The sequence below is a fragment of the Trichogramma pretiosum genome, unplaced genomic scaffold (assembly GCF_000599845.2).
Source record: "Trichogramma pretiosum strain Unisexual culture from Peru unplaced genomic scaffold, Tpre_2.0 scaffold11, whole genome shotgun sequence".
Classification (NCBI taxonomy): Eukaryota; Metazoa; Arthropoda; class Insecta; order Hymenoptera; family Trichogrammatidae; genus Trichogramma; species Trichogramma pretiosum.
Window position 1 is genome coordinate 1,287,125 of NW_019641702.1, and position 16,207 is coordinate 1,303,331.

General features: G+C 32.9%; 3 protein-coding genes across 3 annotated transcripts; all 3 read left to right on the forward strand.

Annotated features, from left to right (window-relative positions):
* The first annotated feature begins 5,223 nt into the window (after window positions 1-5,223).
* LOC106653817 (odorant receptor 30a-like) lies at window positions 5,224-7,272 on the forward strand. Its single transcript, XM_023462671.1, has 3 exons — window positions 5,224-5,338; window positions 5,403-5,535; window positions 7,189-7,272. Exons 1-3 carry the CDS (start codon window positions 5,241-5,243, stop codon window positions 7,243-7,245), a joined length of 288 nt encoding a protein of 95 aa, XP_023318439.1. The 5' UTR covers window positions 5,224-5,240; the 3' UTR covers window positions 7,246-7,272.
* A 4,655-nt stretch (window positions 7,273-11,927) lies between these two features.
* Window positions 11,928-13,225, forward strand: LOC106653816. Its single transcript, XM_023462635.1, has 5 exons — window positions 11,928-12,160; window positions 12,217-12,348; window positions 12,429-12,811; window positions 12,899-13,024; window positions 13,114-13,225. The coding sequence occupies exons 1-5, from the start codon at window positions 11,972-11,974 to the stop codon at window positions 13,223-13,225; spliced, it is 942 nt and encodes a 313-aa protein (XP_023318403.1). The 5' UTR covers window positions 11,928-11,971.
* Window positions 13,226-13,288: 63 nt separating this feature from the next.
* Window positions 13,289-13,946, forward strand: LOC111694439 (odorant receptor 46a-like). The gene is made up of 3 exons (XM_023462667.1): window positions 13,289-13,422; window positions 13,490-13,622; window positions 13,696-13,946. The coding sequence occupies exons 1-3, from the start codon at window positions 13,325-13,327 to the stop codon at window positions 13,750-13,752; spliced, it is 288 nt and encodes a 95-aa protein (XP_023318435.1). The 5' UTR covers window positions 13,289-13,324; the 3' UTR covers window positions 13,753-13,946.
* The last annotated feature ends 2,261 nt before the right edge of the window (window positions 13,947-16,207 follow it).

Sequence of the window (16,207 nt, forward strand, 5' to 3'; positions counted from 1 at the left end):
ATAATGTTAATTTTCAGATTATGCGATTGTCTTAATGACATAGCAGCGACAAAGTTATTTATAGTAATGATAGGATTTGCTATGATTATAAGTATATCAGGATCAATGGTAAATATAATTTATACTTGTTAAAATTATATAAATCAATGATTTAATTTTTAATTTTCTCGTAAAGGCAGTTGTAGAAATATCCTACGACCCAACAAGTTCTTTACGTATGATGATTGCATTTCTGATGATTATTGTGGTCGTTCTAATCATAAGTCATCCTGGCCAATTATTAATCGATGCGAGCGAGGATATTTATTTCAAATGGTGCGTATTTAAACGCGTTTACAGAATGCAAAATCTGATATCAAATGATATTTTTTAAACCCACAAAAAATTTTTTATTTGATTAATTATTTAAAATCATTAGTAGAATTACTAATTTAAGATCACCGAAGGTGTGTTTGAAAATTATCATTTTCCAAATGGCTTCAAAATTTTTCTACAAAAATTTTAATAAAAAAACAAATATGAACTTATACTCGCGCTATAGCTACTGCAGTTGGTGGTATGAATATCCTGTCAAAGCGAGAAAGTTATTGTTAATTATGATGATTAGGTCAGCGATTCCTAGTCGCATGAGAATCGGCCCGCAGATTACCTTAAATTTGGAGACTGCTGGAATTGTAAGTAAAAAGAATAGTGTATTTTTGGCTAAAATGGTAACTTAATTACATTTTTCAGATAATAAAAACAGCCTTATCGTATGTGACAGCATTAATATCTGTTTGTTCGTGAAAGTTGTCGTGTTATATTATTGAGCTTTAGGAAGTGTTGTAAAATCAAATTTATTATTGAATGAGAAAATCTGCAAAACTTTTGTCTTTTTTGTCTTTCCATAATCAGACATATTTTACTATTGTTTTGCCTGTTAATAGTTTCAAGTCTTCAATAAAAGTTCTTTCTACGAATTTAGGAGATCGAAGTAACAATATTTATTTGACATACGATATATATAATATAACTGAAGTCAAAACAATTAACAATAACACGAATATCTTCATTCAATGTAAAAGTAAAATCATATAAATTTTTAGCCTCCGTTTTTAGAAATAATACGATTTTCTATAATGTAGCATGTTTGCACACACTATCATACTTAAATTACACGATAATTATCTTTAATAAATATTTTAAGCTATTATTCAAGGCAAATTGAAGTGAATGTGATTAAAGGAAGAAAATACAGTAAATGCCGCTTATATGAATCTCGCTTAATCGAATCCGCCGTTTATACGAATCAAAACGCTTGGTCCCGATTTCCCTCTATACTTTTACATGTTAATTAAAAGTTCCGATTTCAGTATAATGGAATCAAAACCCGTTTATACGAATCAAACGATATTGAACCGTCATCAAGTAAACAAATATAAAATTCGAAATTCACCATGCCTAGAAAAGATTTAACGTTGCTCCAGAAGAAAGAGTTACTAAAACAGTACGACTTGCTCGAAAAGTGCAGTCAACGTGAAGCAGCAGCAAAATTAGAAGTTTCACAGACGCAACTCAATAGGATTTTGAAAAATCGTCATGACCTAGAAGCGGCTAACATTGAAAACGGAAGTTTAAATCGTAAAAGAAAAAGGTGTGGAAAAGACGAAGATGTTGAGAAAATTCTTAAAAAATGGTTCGTTGAAGTGCGTAACAAAAATGTGCCCATCAATGGCCCTATTATGAAAATGAAAGCAGCTTCTTTCGCAGAAAAATTGGGAAAATCAGATTTTAAAGTCACCGATGGTTGGTTTTCTCGATTGCTTCGAAGAGAAAATATTGTTTTTTGCAAACCTCATGGACAGCAAGCTGAAGCTAACGCGTATTTACCATTTCTTACTGCATCTTTTAATTGAATCAGCCGTTTATACGAATCAAAATGTCTGGTCCCATCGTGATTCTTATAAGCGGCATCTACTGTATATAAGGAGTATTACGGTTGACATGTTTAGGTGGTAAGTAGTTTACAACATTAGTTTCATAAACTTCGCGTTTGCCTTGTAAGCCCTCTTGGACTTTACACTTCCACTTAAAATGCAAAATGATGCATATTATGTCATAAATATGATACATTTTTTCATGTATTTTAACATTTTTTTCTTAAAAAAGGTCCTCCTTAAAGTGTTAGCTTTATCGTGGTATCTTAGAAACATTATTATAAAAAATTCATTTTTGTTCGTTTAAACTAAATGATGTAAAATATTTTTGTTTTTTTTTCTTCATGAAAGATTCAAAATGCATATTTGACTAGGTAAAAAAATTTATTGTTGATTCATGAATTATTTCTCATTGCATTGACCAAAACTAAAAAATTCATCAAAAACTTTCAAGCATCAAGCGGTGCGGTAGCACCTATCCGGCAAAGTACAAAGAAAAAATTATAAAAAAAATTATTTAAAAAAAAATCTATTGAAAAGAAAAAAATTATAATTTGAAAAAAAATTTTTTTTTTTAAATTTAGAAAAAAAATTGTAAAAAACACGGGGCATATAATTAATTTTGCAATTTTATTTTGTGTTTTTCAATGATTTTGATCAAATTTAAGAAAACTATTAATTTTTTTTATAAAAAAAAAAAAAAACAAAAATATTGCAGATTTCATTATATCTGTAATAATATCGTATTTCATCAAGTTTCATAAAATGGACTGACATGGCTGCTATGAAAAATAATGCATAATCAACGAACCGACCTATAAGCTCGAGGGTTTTGGTGTGGCTCCTGAATCACGGCCACCGAGTCTTCATTGCTCGTGGTCAGCGCGCCCTTGACAAACGTTTTTATCTTAGCGTCATAATACTTTGGATTCCATTAAAAGTGGGCAAGTTTTGTATTAGGTAACGACTAAAGAATTAAATTTTATTTTTTTTCCGCAATATATTTCAATTTAAAACATAAATTTTCCGTTATTACAAATTAATTTATAAAGTTTGAATTATTTAACAAGCCGAGTTGACATTGACATTTTTTGCAAAAGAATTATTCATTCACTTCAAATTTTATCATTTTGCATTAAAATCCATATAGTTCAATCGATTGTCGTGGAAATTGATAAAAGGTTCTAGTTCTAGAATTTTTAATGATTACATATGGCTTTCCAGAGTAATAAACTCGATGAAAGAGCCAAGTGTAATTAATGAGTCATTAAACATGAGCTTAAGCTTCAAATTTTTATGTAATAAAAAGAATCAATGAAAAATTTTTTATGCCTATAGGTTGGCCACGACGACATTGAATTTCGAGTGAAAAAACACCTTCTAGGCCTGGTATCTTGAAATAAACAAATGGAAAATGCATTTTTTCGAAGCTGCGGAGAAATTTTGAATTTTCATTAAAATATTTTTCGTACCTCATTTCTATCATCATGGCCATACAGACGACACAAGCTGAGCTTGCGGAGCTCTCTAGGCAGCTAGACTTTGAGGAAAATCAATTTTATTGGCTCAAGAAATTTCTCAAGTTTGTTTTTTTGTGCCCGGTGCAGCCAAAAGTGATTCAAAAATCCGGAAGAGCCATGATGCATTTGAGCTTTATTTTTTCAATTATAATAACGGTAATTGAATAAAAAAGCCTAATTTTATCAAAAGTAAAATGAAAATCATTTCGCAGTGCACTAGAGTTCACAAAGAATTATTCGCGAATGAAATATACCCACCAATGATGGCAGAGCTTGCTTTTCAACTCATCACTTTGCTGGGCGTGTATTTTGTTTATTTGACAGCAATACGAATGGAAAAAATCGTAAGAATAAAAACGATTTATATAATTTGTTTTAATTAAATGAAATATACCGTGCAGTTAAAGATCATTGAAAATTAAAAAAATGATAGCTGAATAGCAGAAAAGAAATTGATTATTCATCAAATCAGAAAAAATTAAAAGGACCCTGAAATTTCACTTCCAGGAATATGATTTTTTAACATCAATTAGTACCAAGAATGAAACTTCAGATTTGTAAATTAGGGTCGTTAGTACTTATTTACAATATGGAATACACTTTAAATGTCCACATTAATTAACATACATGTATAAAGATACAATTCGATCTATGGAGTGTAAATATGTCTACGAAGCATAAATAAAATTAAAAGAAGCACGACCTATGCAGTAATGGGTCTGTCCCAATCAATTTTGAATTAATTTGTTGTATTGGATTGACACTTGATATATCAGTATCTGATTAATATATTTAGGTTGAAGTTCTTTGATTCATATAAATAGTTTTTTTGCACGCTAGTTTTTCAGAGACTTGCCTTCAACTGAAAGTCACGTAAAAATGTTTATAAAAAAGGTTTTTTTTTCAGCATCTTTAATAAAATTACCTTATGTAGATTTACAGGATATGCGAAGCGGTAACGATCGATTGGCTCAGCATCAAAGATCCAGAAGAAAAAAAGACCATGAAGGTAGTATGCGAGCAGGGATCTCGAATGGTAAGGATTCACTTTGGTTTCTTGCTACCATCTCTCCTGGGCTTTGCACTTGCCCCGGTGTTTTTACCAGACTTGCTTAATCCTTACTTGCCGGAAAACATGACCCTCGAGAGGACCCTTTGTGCTCATGTTGAGCTGTTCATCGATCAGGACAAATACTTTTATCATATTCTCATTTTTATTATTCACATGGTTATCTTGATTATGCTGGTAATTAGTGCATTGGATCTGATCTACACGTCTTGCATCACTTACGTCATGGGCAAGATCATATGGATTGGGTTGAGTCTATCATAATTGATTGATTTAAAAATTTAAAAATTCCTTTTTCAATTTTTTTTCCATTATTATAGGTACGTGTTTGAAAAACTTTGTGAAATAGAAACTTCTTATCAAAACGCTAGCACGCAACGAGAAATGAATATTTACGTACACCAAACTGTTATTGGATTAATTAAGCGACATCAAAAATGCTTGTAGTAATGTATATTATGTTATCGAAAACTAGGCTGAAGTTAAAAAAAAAACTAAATCAAATATCATTTTCAAGTTTTTCTCACTCGATGATCGATGCTTGCAATAACCACATAATTATTGTCATGGGAGGCTTCATGATTGTCTTGAGTTTATCAGGATCTATGGCAAGTTTAATTATAATTAAAAATAGTTTTGTAGTTAAAAGAAAAACCAGCGTATCATTTGTTTTTTTTTTTCATATTACTATAGGCAGTTGTTGAAATTTCATATGATCCCGGGAGTGCTGCTAAAATGGCCGTAGCTTTTACAATAATATTAATCATGGTGCTTGTAATCTGTTACCCAAGTCAACTACTGCTCGATGCCAGCAATGACATATATTTCAAATGGTATTTTTTTATTTTGTAAAAATTACAAGTATTCAAAAGAAACCAGCTGACATTTTTTCTACAGCTACTCCAGCAAATGGTACGAGTATCCTGTAAAAACTCGGAGGCTATTGATTTTGATGATGACCAAAGCAGCTGAACCTTGTTGCATGACGATTGGACCCACGGTGCCTCTTAACTTGGAGACAGCTAGCATTGTGAGTTTCAATGGACACAAAATCTCATTCAAACAGATTGAGTCTGGCTGAAATTTTTTACTTCGCACTTTTTAATTGTTGTATTTTCTGTGAAAATTTAGTCTAAAAAATGTGCGAATAAGTATTACGAAAATGAAATTTTACCAAGTTTCTGAATCTGATCTGAGATTATCGAATGAAATTCCTCTCTTAAAAAAACTTCTGGAATCTTCAATTTTAAAATGATAGGCTTTAGAAAAAAATTACTGATCAAAACTGATTAAAAAATACGCTGGAAATTTTCAGATTGAAAAGAAGGTTTTTATTTTTTGAAAATTGAATTTCAGAAGTTAAAAAAACTGAAAAATTCCAGTAGATTTCTTAACCAGCTCTAAGAACCATTTTATCAGTGAAATTTTCTTTTAAAGTTATTGTTTTCGAAAAAATTCTGAAAGTTTTTTAAGGGTTTTCGGTTATTGTAACTGCAATTCTATGTCCTTAATTTCTTTTCTCCAATATGAATCATTATAACTTGAACTTTTGGTTTCGAGACCTTTTTTCAAGCATACGATTTTTCTTATCTTCGTTGTATTAGAAGCACTTCAATGTAGGCGAGCAGTAAGATTGTTGTATAATTTAGATACACTTTACATTTGCGAAAGAAAGAAAACGCGAGTTATTAATAATTGAAACTTGAAAGACACGTGGCTTGAAGTGTAGAAACAATACATCTATCTTAGCTAAATGGTCGAGAAACGTGACGTAAAGAAATTTGTTGAGAATTCAGTCTAGCTTACAAATATGTAAACCAAATTGTTCTACAATACCTTGTTTAAAATCTCGTTTTCGAGCCTATCACAGATCTTCGAGCCCCAGGGATTAAGAACGCTTACTACTCTAGCGAGAAAATGACGGTACAAAAGTAAGAAGCGCACTCTACTTTGATGATAAGAGTGCTCACTGCTCTTATAGCGAGAATTGATTTTTATTTATAAGTAATTCATACATGGGGAATTGAAATAAATTTTTTTCGAAAATCTTAAAAATTTCGTATGATCCCTTCAAAAATCTTTGATCAGATTCAAAAAGTTGATAAAATTTTATGTTGGAAATGCTTATTTGCTTGTCTTTGAAACCTCAAGAAAAAATACAACGATTGCAAAGTGTAATAAATAAGTTTTCTAGCCGAACTTATGTGACTAAAAAGGCCTTAAATTTTTAAAGTTAAATCCTTAGACTTTAATTTGAAGAACAGACATAATAAACTATTCTGATATTCCCTTTGAGAGTACTTTGTCCAGTTAGATACATAAGAATACTTTATTGTTAATTATTTATAACTTTTAATAAATTAATTTACTTTATTTGTATTTAAAACGAGTAAAAGTCGATCTTATGCTTAATTTGAGGTAGTGACTGCTGCTACAAGTCTATCGAACAATATGAAACCTCACAAAATTTAATTGACCGAACTATTGACTAATTGTAGTTGAAGGTTTATATTATTATTAGAATGTAGTTCATTTTTTTTATGAAATAAAGTATTTTTTATGGGATATTAGAAAATTCTATTATGCAAAAGCCCATGGGTTTAAAATTAAAAACGTTTAGTCTTAGTTTTAAGTAAATGCTCTGCTGAATTTCAATTCTCAAAATCCGTAAAATTCTTTTTAGATCATTAATACGGCCATGTCATATGTTACGACGTTGGTGTCACTTTGCGCTCTCTAAATCGATTACATTTCCTGACTTATTCATGCATTGCTAAAAGCAAAAATGGTGGAAATTTCAGAAAAAAGGATTACAATTGGCTATTCAACTACAAATTATTCAACAACATACTATAATTAATTATAAAACTTATATATTATTATACTCGTAATTGCATGCAGGCACCAATATCGAAGTTAGTTTATCAATTAATTATCCAAATATTACTTTTATTGTAACTTTTATGAATAAAAACTATAAATAAAAAATTGAATAAACAATTTGGCGTGTCTACATAATATTAATCTTAAATTATTAATATTAATGATTAAAAAATAATCTTTAAAAATTATGAAAATTTGTATATTATTGTAAATCTTTGATTTTGAAGCATCAGACGAAAAAAAAAATTTCCATTGAATCCTATAATCCATAATTTATAAACAATTTCATTATCTTCAAACCCAAATTTACTGTATTTTCAACAGTGGCAGATTGAAACATCCCCCCCCCCCCCTCCCCCAAACTTTCATTTGCCGCTTACGCAATCCAAAGACAATTATGAAAGCTTTTACCAATTTTAAAGAGATTCCGGAAATATTTTTTTGTTATAATTAAATTAATCAATGGTTTCCACGTTGTTTTTTTCACATAGAACATATTGGCGTAGGCGGGTACTCAATTGGACTACCGGAACTTTTTACCCGATCCGTCGAGTTCGGGTCAGGCTTAACCCGACCCTACCTGACCAGAATTAGATCGAGTAACCGCACTCCCCTAGTTACTACTGATCACGTCTCTCTTAGTAGAAATAATCAGTATATTTATCAGCAATTTTATAAAAAAATATTTGACTAGCGCAAGTTTTATCAATTTAGGATCCCACATCATAACGCGAGGTTAATCCAAAATCCAGTAAATAAGTGAAAACTAGTTCTATTCACAGCATAAAACGAAACGTGAAAAAAAATCTCAGCTAATCGTTGCACAAAATGCTGCAGGAACCAAATAGCCAAAATTAAAACATCATCATGCCAGTCAAAGGTGTAATGATAATTGACATCAGGTAAGACACAATTAAATTGACAAATTTTTATTGAAATTTTAGAAAACGTCTGTATAAGTATCTGTATATATTTACAATTGCCAATAATCATTTCTTCTTGCAATTGTAGCGTACATAATATTCGCAATCCTAGTGCATTTTCCTTTGGTGTCTCAACAATTGCACTTTTTGTCCAAATTTGTTCTTGCATTTGTTGCATGCGTAATCTCTGCGAGCTTCGTGGATTCTTTTCTGGTGTTTTATCAAATTGCCTCGAATTCCAAATTTCTTCTCGCATTTGTCACATGCATAGTCTTTCCGACCATCGTGTACTGTCTTTTGGTGGGAGAGCAAATTCGATTTTTGTGTAAATTTCTTCTCACACTTGTCACATACATAATCTTTGTGACCTTCGTGTACTGTCTTTTGGTGTCTGATCAATTTCGATTTTTCTCCAAATTTCTGCTCACACTTGTCGCATGCGTAATCTTTGCGACCTTCATGAACTGTCTTTTGGTGTAAGAGCAAAGTTGTTTTAAGTCCAAATTTTTTTTCGCACTTGTGGCACAGGAAATCTTTGTGACCTTCGTGGACTATTTTCATGTGCAAGACCAAAGAACATTTGTATCCAAATTTCTGATCGCATTTGTTGCATGCATAATCTTTGCGACCTTCGTGTACTGTTCTTTGGTGTGTGAGCAATTGCTGTTTCTGTCCAAATTTTCGTTCACACCTGTCGCATGTGTAATCCTTCTGACCCTCGTGTACTGTCTTTTTGTGTGATAGCAAAATCCATTTGTGTCCAAATTTCTTACCACATTTGTCGCATGCGTAATCTTTCCGACCATGGTGGACTACATTTTTGTGCCTGATTAAATCCCAACGTTTTCCAAATTTCTTCTCGCAATTTTCACATGCGAAATTTTTGCAACCTTCGTGGACTACTTTTTGATGTCTGATCAAATTTCCCCGTTCGCCAAATTTTTTCTCACAATTTTCGCATGCGAAATCTTTACGACCTTCGTGTACTGCCTTTAGGTGAGAAAGCAAACGGAATTTTTTTCCAAATTTCTCCTCGTACTTATCATATGCAAAATCTTTGAAACGCTCGTGGACTGTTTTTATGTGCAAGATTAAACTATGTTTATTTCCGAATCTCTTTGCGCACTTTTCACATAAATAATCTTTAAAAACTTCGTGAAATATTTTTTTGTGCTTAAGTAAAGTTAATTTATTTCCAAATGTTCTCTCGCACTTGTCACATGTGAAATCTTTTCGATCTTTGTGTACTATATTTTGGTGCGTAGACAAACTTGATTTTTTCACATATTTTTTCTCGCACTGGTCGCATTGAAAATCAATACGGTTTTTGTGTACCGATATTTGGTGTCTACTTAAATGACTTCGGAACTCAAATTTCTTCTTGCACATGTCACATTCATAATCTTTTTGTTCATTGTGAATGGTCTCTCGGTGTGTTTTCAAGTTTGATTCGAGAGTAAATGCCTCCTGAAAAATATCACAAATGTATTTTTTGACGTCAGAAAAAACAATGTCGTGTTCAGTCAAATTATCTTTTGAGACAACTTCTTCGATTTTCTTCTCACTTTTATCCATTTTGGTGCCTAAATTAAACGATGGAACTTTCAATTTAGTTTTGGTGCTATGGCTTATTTCTTGCGGAAAGACATCATTCAAACTAATTTATTTTCACTATAAACATGAGCAGTGTGTCGAGGGAATATGTCAAAATCGTTTATGATCATATTGTTTACAATTAAGATACCGATTAATCTGTCGATACATTGTTTTTACAACGTTTGAAACGATTTAAAATTCTTACTTGGTGATGATTTCTGCGAGGAATTTTTTCGACTTTCTAAGTACTTCAAAAGTACACCCGATAGACAACGAGTTCGCACAAAAAACAAAGTGCACACAGATTATTATACTCATCTATCTATCTATATATATAAAGCGAAGTTGGTGTCTGTTTGTCCTTTATGATCTCAAAAACTATTTGTCCAATCGGCTTGAAAATTTTACCATGTATTCATTATACCACTGCGCAGGTTTCTATCATATTAAAATCGTTATTTGCTAATTCATTTTTGAGTTCAGAATTTTTTTCGTATTTTACCACTTCGCGCTCTCGCTCGCCCCTGTCTCGGTTAATGGTTATAAAAAAGACCGAAAACAGTTTTTTTTTTTACACGCTATTCGAGTTTTACAAGTGTGTGGACTCAACTTATACATTTCCTACTACGCACTTGACGTGGCCTGCTTAAGATCTTTTAAACAGTCGAATTTGTTGAAAAAATTGATCGTGGGCAAAGCCACGACGGGGTCGCTAGTGAATAATAATACTAGATTGCGTGCTAGAATACATTTTCATTAGCATCAGCTTTGCTTGTAACTGCGCGTGCTCTGAGGCTTTCCAGTATTTCGCGTAGTCTAATTCCAAAATTTTCCACCCCCCACGTCTTGGCATGATTGGCATGCTCCATAACCTGCACATAATTTTAACTTTTCCTAACTTACAGATTTCAACCGAGAACTGTATTGAAATTTAAATTGACATCTCGATTGAAATTTTATGCCAAAATCTCTCATTTTAATCCACATTTTTAAATGAAATGAAATGGAAACCCTCATTTCGTGATTCTTAACTTATAAGTGTATTTATTGGATTACCGTACAAAATATTATATAATTTTTGACTTCGTTGAAATTGAAAACAGATTCAGAAAATCATGTGAATTTTTTGGCTCACTAGTTATTTGAAAACTAAATCATAATAGATAAATTAAATTGTCTCGAAAATAAAAAATTAGCCCTCCTTCACCATGAATCGATTGACCTTTAAACCGAAGGATTGTGATGTGGCTCCTGGATCACGGCCATCGAGTCTACATTGCTCGTGGTAAGCGCGCCCTTGACAAACTTTCTCATGTAAGTGTCATAATTTTCGGGACGAGTCCCATAAAAAGTGGGAAAATTTTGCGTTTGTTGACAATAAACGGCTTAATTTTTTTCTTTCAAGGAATATATTTAACGATTTAGAACACATAAGAATTATTTATCATGTCAAATTTACATGGACTCTGTACTTTATTACAAAATTTACTTTCAAACTTTTTAAATATCTAAAGAGAAAAGATTGAACGTATTTTACTTATTTACATATTTACAACGTTCGAATTTTATATTTCTGTAAAGAAATTATATATACCGTTTTCTGTTGTTTTACAAATATTCATACAACACATGAATATTCAATTTATTAGAGGAATAATGATTATTGATGTGATTATTCAATTTTATTTTTCTTAGGAAAAATATTCAATTTTAGCTTTGCATTAAATTTTTTATACTTCAATTGATCGTGAAAATTTATGAGGATTTAATTTCTTAAATTTTTAATGCTCTTATGACTTTTCGGGGTAATTAACTTAACGAAGAAGGGCCAGTCTAACTAATGAGTCATTAAACATGAGCTCAAGCTTAAAATTTTCATGTAGTAAAAAGAATCAATAAAAAATTTTCGTCGCACATAGGTTGGCCACGGTGACATTGAATTTCGAGTGAAAAAACATCTAGCACAGTTATCCTAAAATAAGCAGTAGAAAAACGAATTTTTTTTAAGCTATGAAAAAGATTGAATTTTGATTAAAATATTTTTCGTACCTCATTTCTATCGTCATGGCCATACAGACGACACAAGCTGAGCTTGCGGAGCTCTCTAGGCAGCTAGACTTTGAGGAAAATCAATTTTATTGGCTCAAGAAATTTCTCAAGTTTGTTTTTTTGTGCCCGGTGCAGCCAAAAGTGATTCAAAAATCCGGAAGAGCCATGATGCATTTGAGCTTTATTTTTTCAATTATAATAACGGTAATTGAATAAAAAAGCCTAATTTTATCAAAAGTAAAATGAAAATCATTTCGCAGTGCACTAGAGTTCACAAAGAATTATTCGTGAATGAAATATACCCACCAATGCTGGCAGAGCTTGCTTTTCAACTCATCACTTTGCTGGGCGTGTATTTTGTTTATTTGCAAGCGATAGGCTCGGAAAAAGTCGTAATAATCCATTTGATCCATATGCATTCGTCGAAAAAAACTTCTTCCTTGGTCATCTTTTATAAAACGACTGCACTTAGCTTTACAGGATGTGTGAGGTCGTGACTATCGATTGGCTCAGCATCAAAGATCCAGAAGAAAAAAATACCATGAAGGTAGTATGCGAGAAGGGATCTCGACTGATATTGATACACTTTGGCATCTTGCTACCATCTCTCCTGGGCTATGCACTTGCCCCGGTGTTTTTACCAGACTTGCTTAATCCTTACTTGCCGGAAAACATGACCCTCGAGAAGACCCTCTGTGCCCATGTTGAGCTGTTCATCGATCAGGACAAATACTTTTACCATATTCTCATTTTTATTATTCACATGGTTATCTTGATTATGCTGGTCATCAGTGCATTGGATTTGGCCTACACGTCTTGCATTACTTACATCATGGGCAAGATCATATGGATTGGGTTGAGTCTATCGTTAACGATTTGTTTCAAGATTTTATATTTCAATCTTCATTACAGATTTTTTTCTGTGTTGTTTTTTCATTGCAGAGACGTTTTTCACAGACTTGGCGAAATAAAAACTTCTGATAAAAGCCCAAGTGCAAAACGAAAATTAGACCTTTACGTGCATCAAACTATTATCGGATTGATTAAACGACATCAAAAATGCTTAGAGTAATGAATTTCATGCTCTGAGTATCACATAAAATTGACCTAAAGTTTTATCTTGAAACAAAAATAACAAATTAAATTTTATTTTTTAGATTTTCTCAAACATTGAACGATGCATGTAGCCCCAAGTTGATTATCGTCATGGTAGGCTTTATGATTGTCTTGAGTTTAGCCGGATCTATGGCAAGTTTAATTTTAATTTAAAATAGTTTTCTTTTTCTTAAATAAGATCTATGGTAATATTTTTTGTTCATACTGCAGGCAGTCGTTGAAATTTCATATGATGCAAGTAGTGCGGCTAAAATGGCAATGGCTTTTAGTGTAATATTAGTCATGGTGCTTGTAATCTGTTACCCAAGCCAACTGCTGATCGATGCTAGCAATGACATATATTTCAAATGGTATTTTTATATAAATCGTAAAAATTACAAATATTTTAAAGAGCAGAGATATAATTTTGTTACGTAGCTACACAAGCAAATGGTACGAATATCCAGTAAGAACCAGAAGGCTATTGATCTTGATGATGACTAGAGCAGCTGAACCTTGTTGCATGACGATTGGGCCCACGGTGCCTCTTAATTTCGAGACAGCTGGCACCGTGAGTCCCGATAGACACAAAATATCTTTTAGTAAGAAACTGCTTCGTTGAATGTCAAATGAATTTGTTCTAGATCATCAATACGGCTATGTCATACGTTACAACGCTGGTATCACTGTGCGCTCTCTAAATCTATCACGATTTCTCGTATGCTTTGTTACATAGATACAGAGGGGACATGCGAAAAATAGATGATTCACGAACTTTTTTATGCAACGATTCTTCGATAGTTCCAGTTCCATTATCAGTTTTTAATTGTCAATAAAAAGAAACTTCAAGTTCCTTTTATAAATTTCAAATAATATTATCCTAATGTTATGCTATCAAAACAGAGAAAAATATTTTATTGAATATAAATTACACGCATTAAACCGGTATAAACTAGTAAACAAAAACCACAGATTTATTAGTTTATTTTTAACACAAACCATGATTCCAATTTTGTCAAATCATGGAAAAGTACGTCATGGAATTATTAAAATAACGATTTATCACGATGCATATTCCACAATGAATTTAATCTGCGGTTTTCGATTTTTGTTTTGTCGATGTATCCTCGAAAATATAATGGAATACGTAATTCTTAATATTCAGTCAAAATACGCATATTTTTTTCAATGATATTCTTCACCTAAGGAATTAAAACTCATTGTCACGCAACTCGGACAGCAATTTAGGTCACGTAAATCAAAAAAGAAGAAAAAAAAATGCAAGAGATCGAGAAAACATAATGAAAAATCAAAGCGCACTGGATTCTTCGAAGACGAAGTAGAGCTTCGTTTTCCTTGCAGCGCGTTCACTGCCACCGGAGACGAGAGAGAGAAAGAGAGAGGATAATAATTAAATACAAGCACGTGCGTACAACCCAATTCTTTATAAAAAAAAAAAAAAAAAAACGGCAACGTCTATTGTCCTCTGAATATAAACTCACGCGCACCACAAACAAAAAACAATCTCCCATGTGCAGCTGGGCGCTCGATCATTGCCGCGCGCGCGTGTATAAACCGTCCACGTGCACGCGCGATCATGGACAAAACTGTTTTGCGTGTTTTTATTTTAATATAGTACGGGAGTCAACGAGAGGATTATCATCGTGAGCCGGGTCACGCTCGAGCTCTTTCGCAGAGGTTTTTTGTCGAGAGCCTCGCTATATTTTCAAACCTGCTTTTCTTATTTGCTAATTTTTTTTCACAATCCTATGTTGAATGTGTCGCTAAATTGCGTATCAAGAGGAACAAAACGATTGTAATAATTTTTTTTTTTAAACAGGAGCAATGCTCGCATCGTAACTCGAATAATATCGACTTGTATTACGTTGTGCTCTGTATACGTGCCTATGCGCATATAATGTACGTACACAACGGCTGAAGAGTTTGAACGATTTCGTTTGCATAACGCGTGTGCGTTATGAATGTTTACGAATGTTTACTTATACACACATACGTCGCGGAGTTTCTCAACGGCATCACTAAAAAAAAGGAAGAAAAAACACTGTACGAAGAGACGAAATCGTGCTTTACACATGCAAATAAATCTCAAAAGCTTTTCAAAAAAAAATCATTAGCCGAGAAGACCAACTTTGGGTAATGTTTGCCCGAGCCAGGGTCAATACCTGCGCTATTTTCACAAGGCACATAATATAACTCACGTGTGTTAAATGCTCTATAGAAACTCAAGTGGACTTTAAACGTAGCGAATCTGCGGTAAAAGCTATTCTCGATGCGAGGTAAAAGGTGAAAAAAACATATATGGGTATTTACTCTTTGTCCCGTGCGGTGGGTTTTAATTTTGAAAGACACGCGCGTAGTTTTAGTGTCAATTATCATGGTGATGAATTGATTTTTTATTCCTACCAAACTGTATCTGAAACGAATCGATTTTATTGATGTAAATGTATAATTTTTAACGGTTCAATGAATCTGTTATGCAGGGCTTGATATCATGCACGAATCAATCGAATATTCCATCATTTTCAATTGTCATCGACGAGGGGGTGATTTTTGATTTTCAACGAAGATGAAACAATCGTGATTCACAGCTGCCTAAAAAGTCGACGGTAAAATATCACCTAGATAATTTCTTTGTTCTCCGTATTAGATATGTCGTTTTAATTTATTCTCGTTACCACCGTCAGCTGCTAAAATTTCTCTCGCGTCTTGTCATTATTCTATATCTCTCCCGCAGCTGAAGCAAATATCGTCTCCGCAGAAGGTGTACCACGCGTAACAAACGATCCAACAATACCCTTTAACTTTTTTTTTCCCCCAGACTCGAACACGAGCACACAAAGAAAGCCTATGATCTCGCGCGAGAGCTCATCTCTCCGAGCTTCGCACGTCTTTAATAATTAATAATAGCCGACTTTATAGTCGACAGCGCGTGACAATAACACAAAAACCGAGAAAGAAGGAGAAGGATAAAAAAAAGAAAGGAGCAACGGCGCGAGAGATGCTCGGGATTCGTAATATAATGATAATAGTGGCAACCTAACAGAATAATTACGCAAGTGTGTGTTTGTGTGTGTGTGTGCGCGCGCGAGTTTGTGGATGGGGTCCGGTTTTTCCAGACAACATAGGGCACAGCGG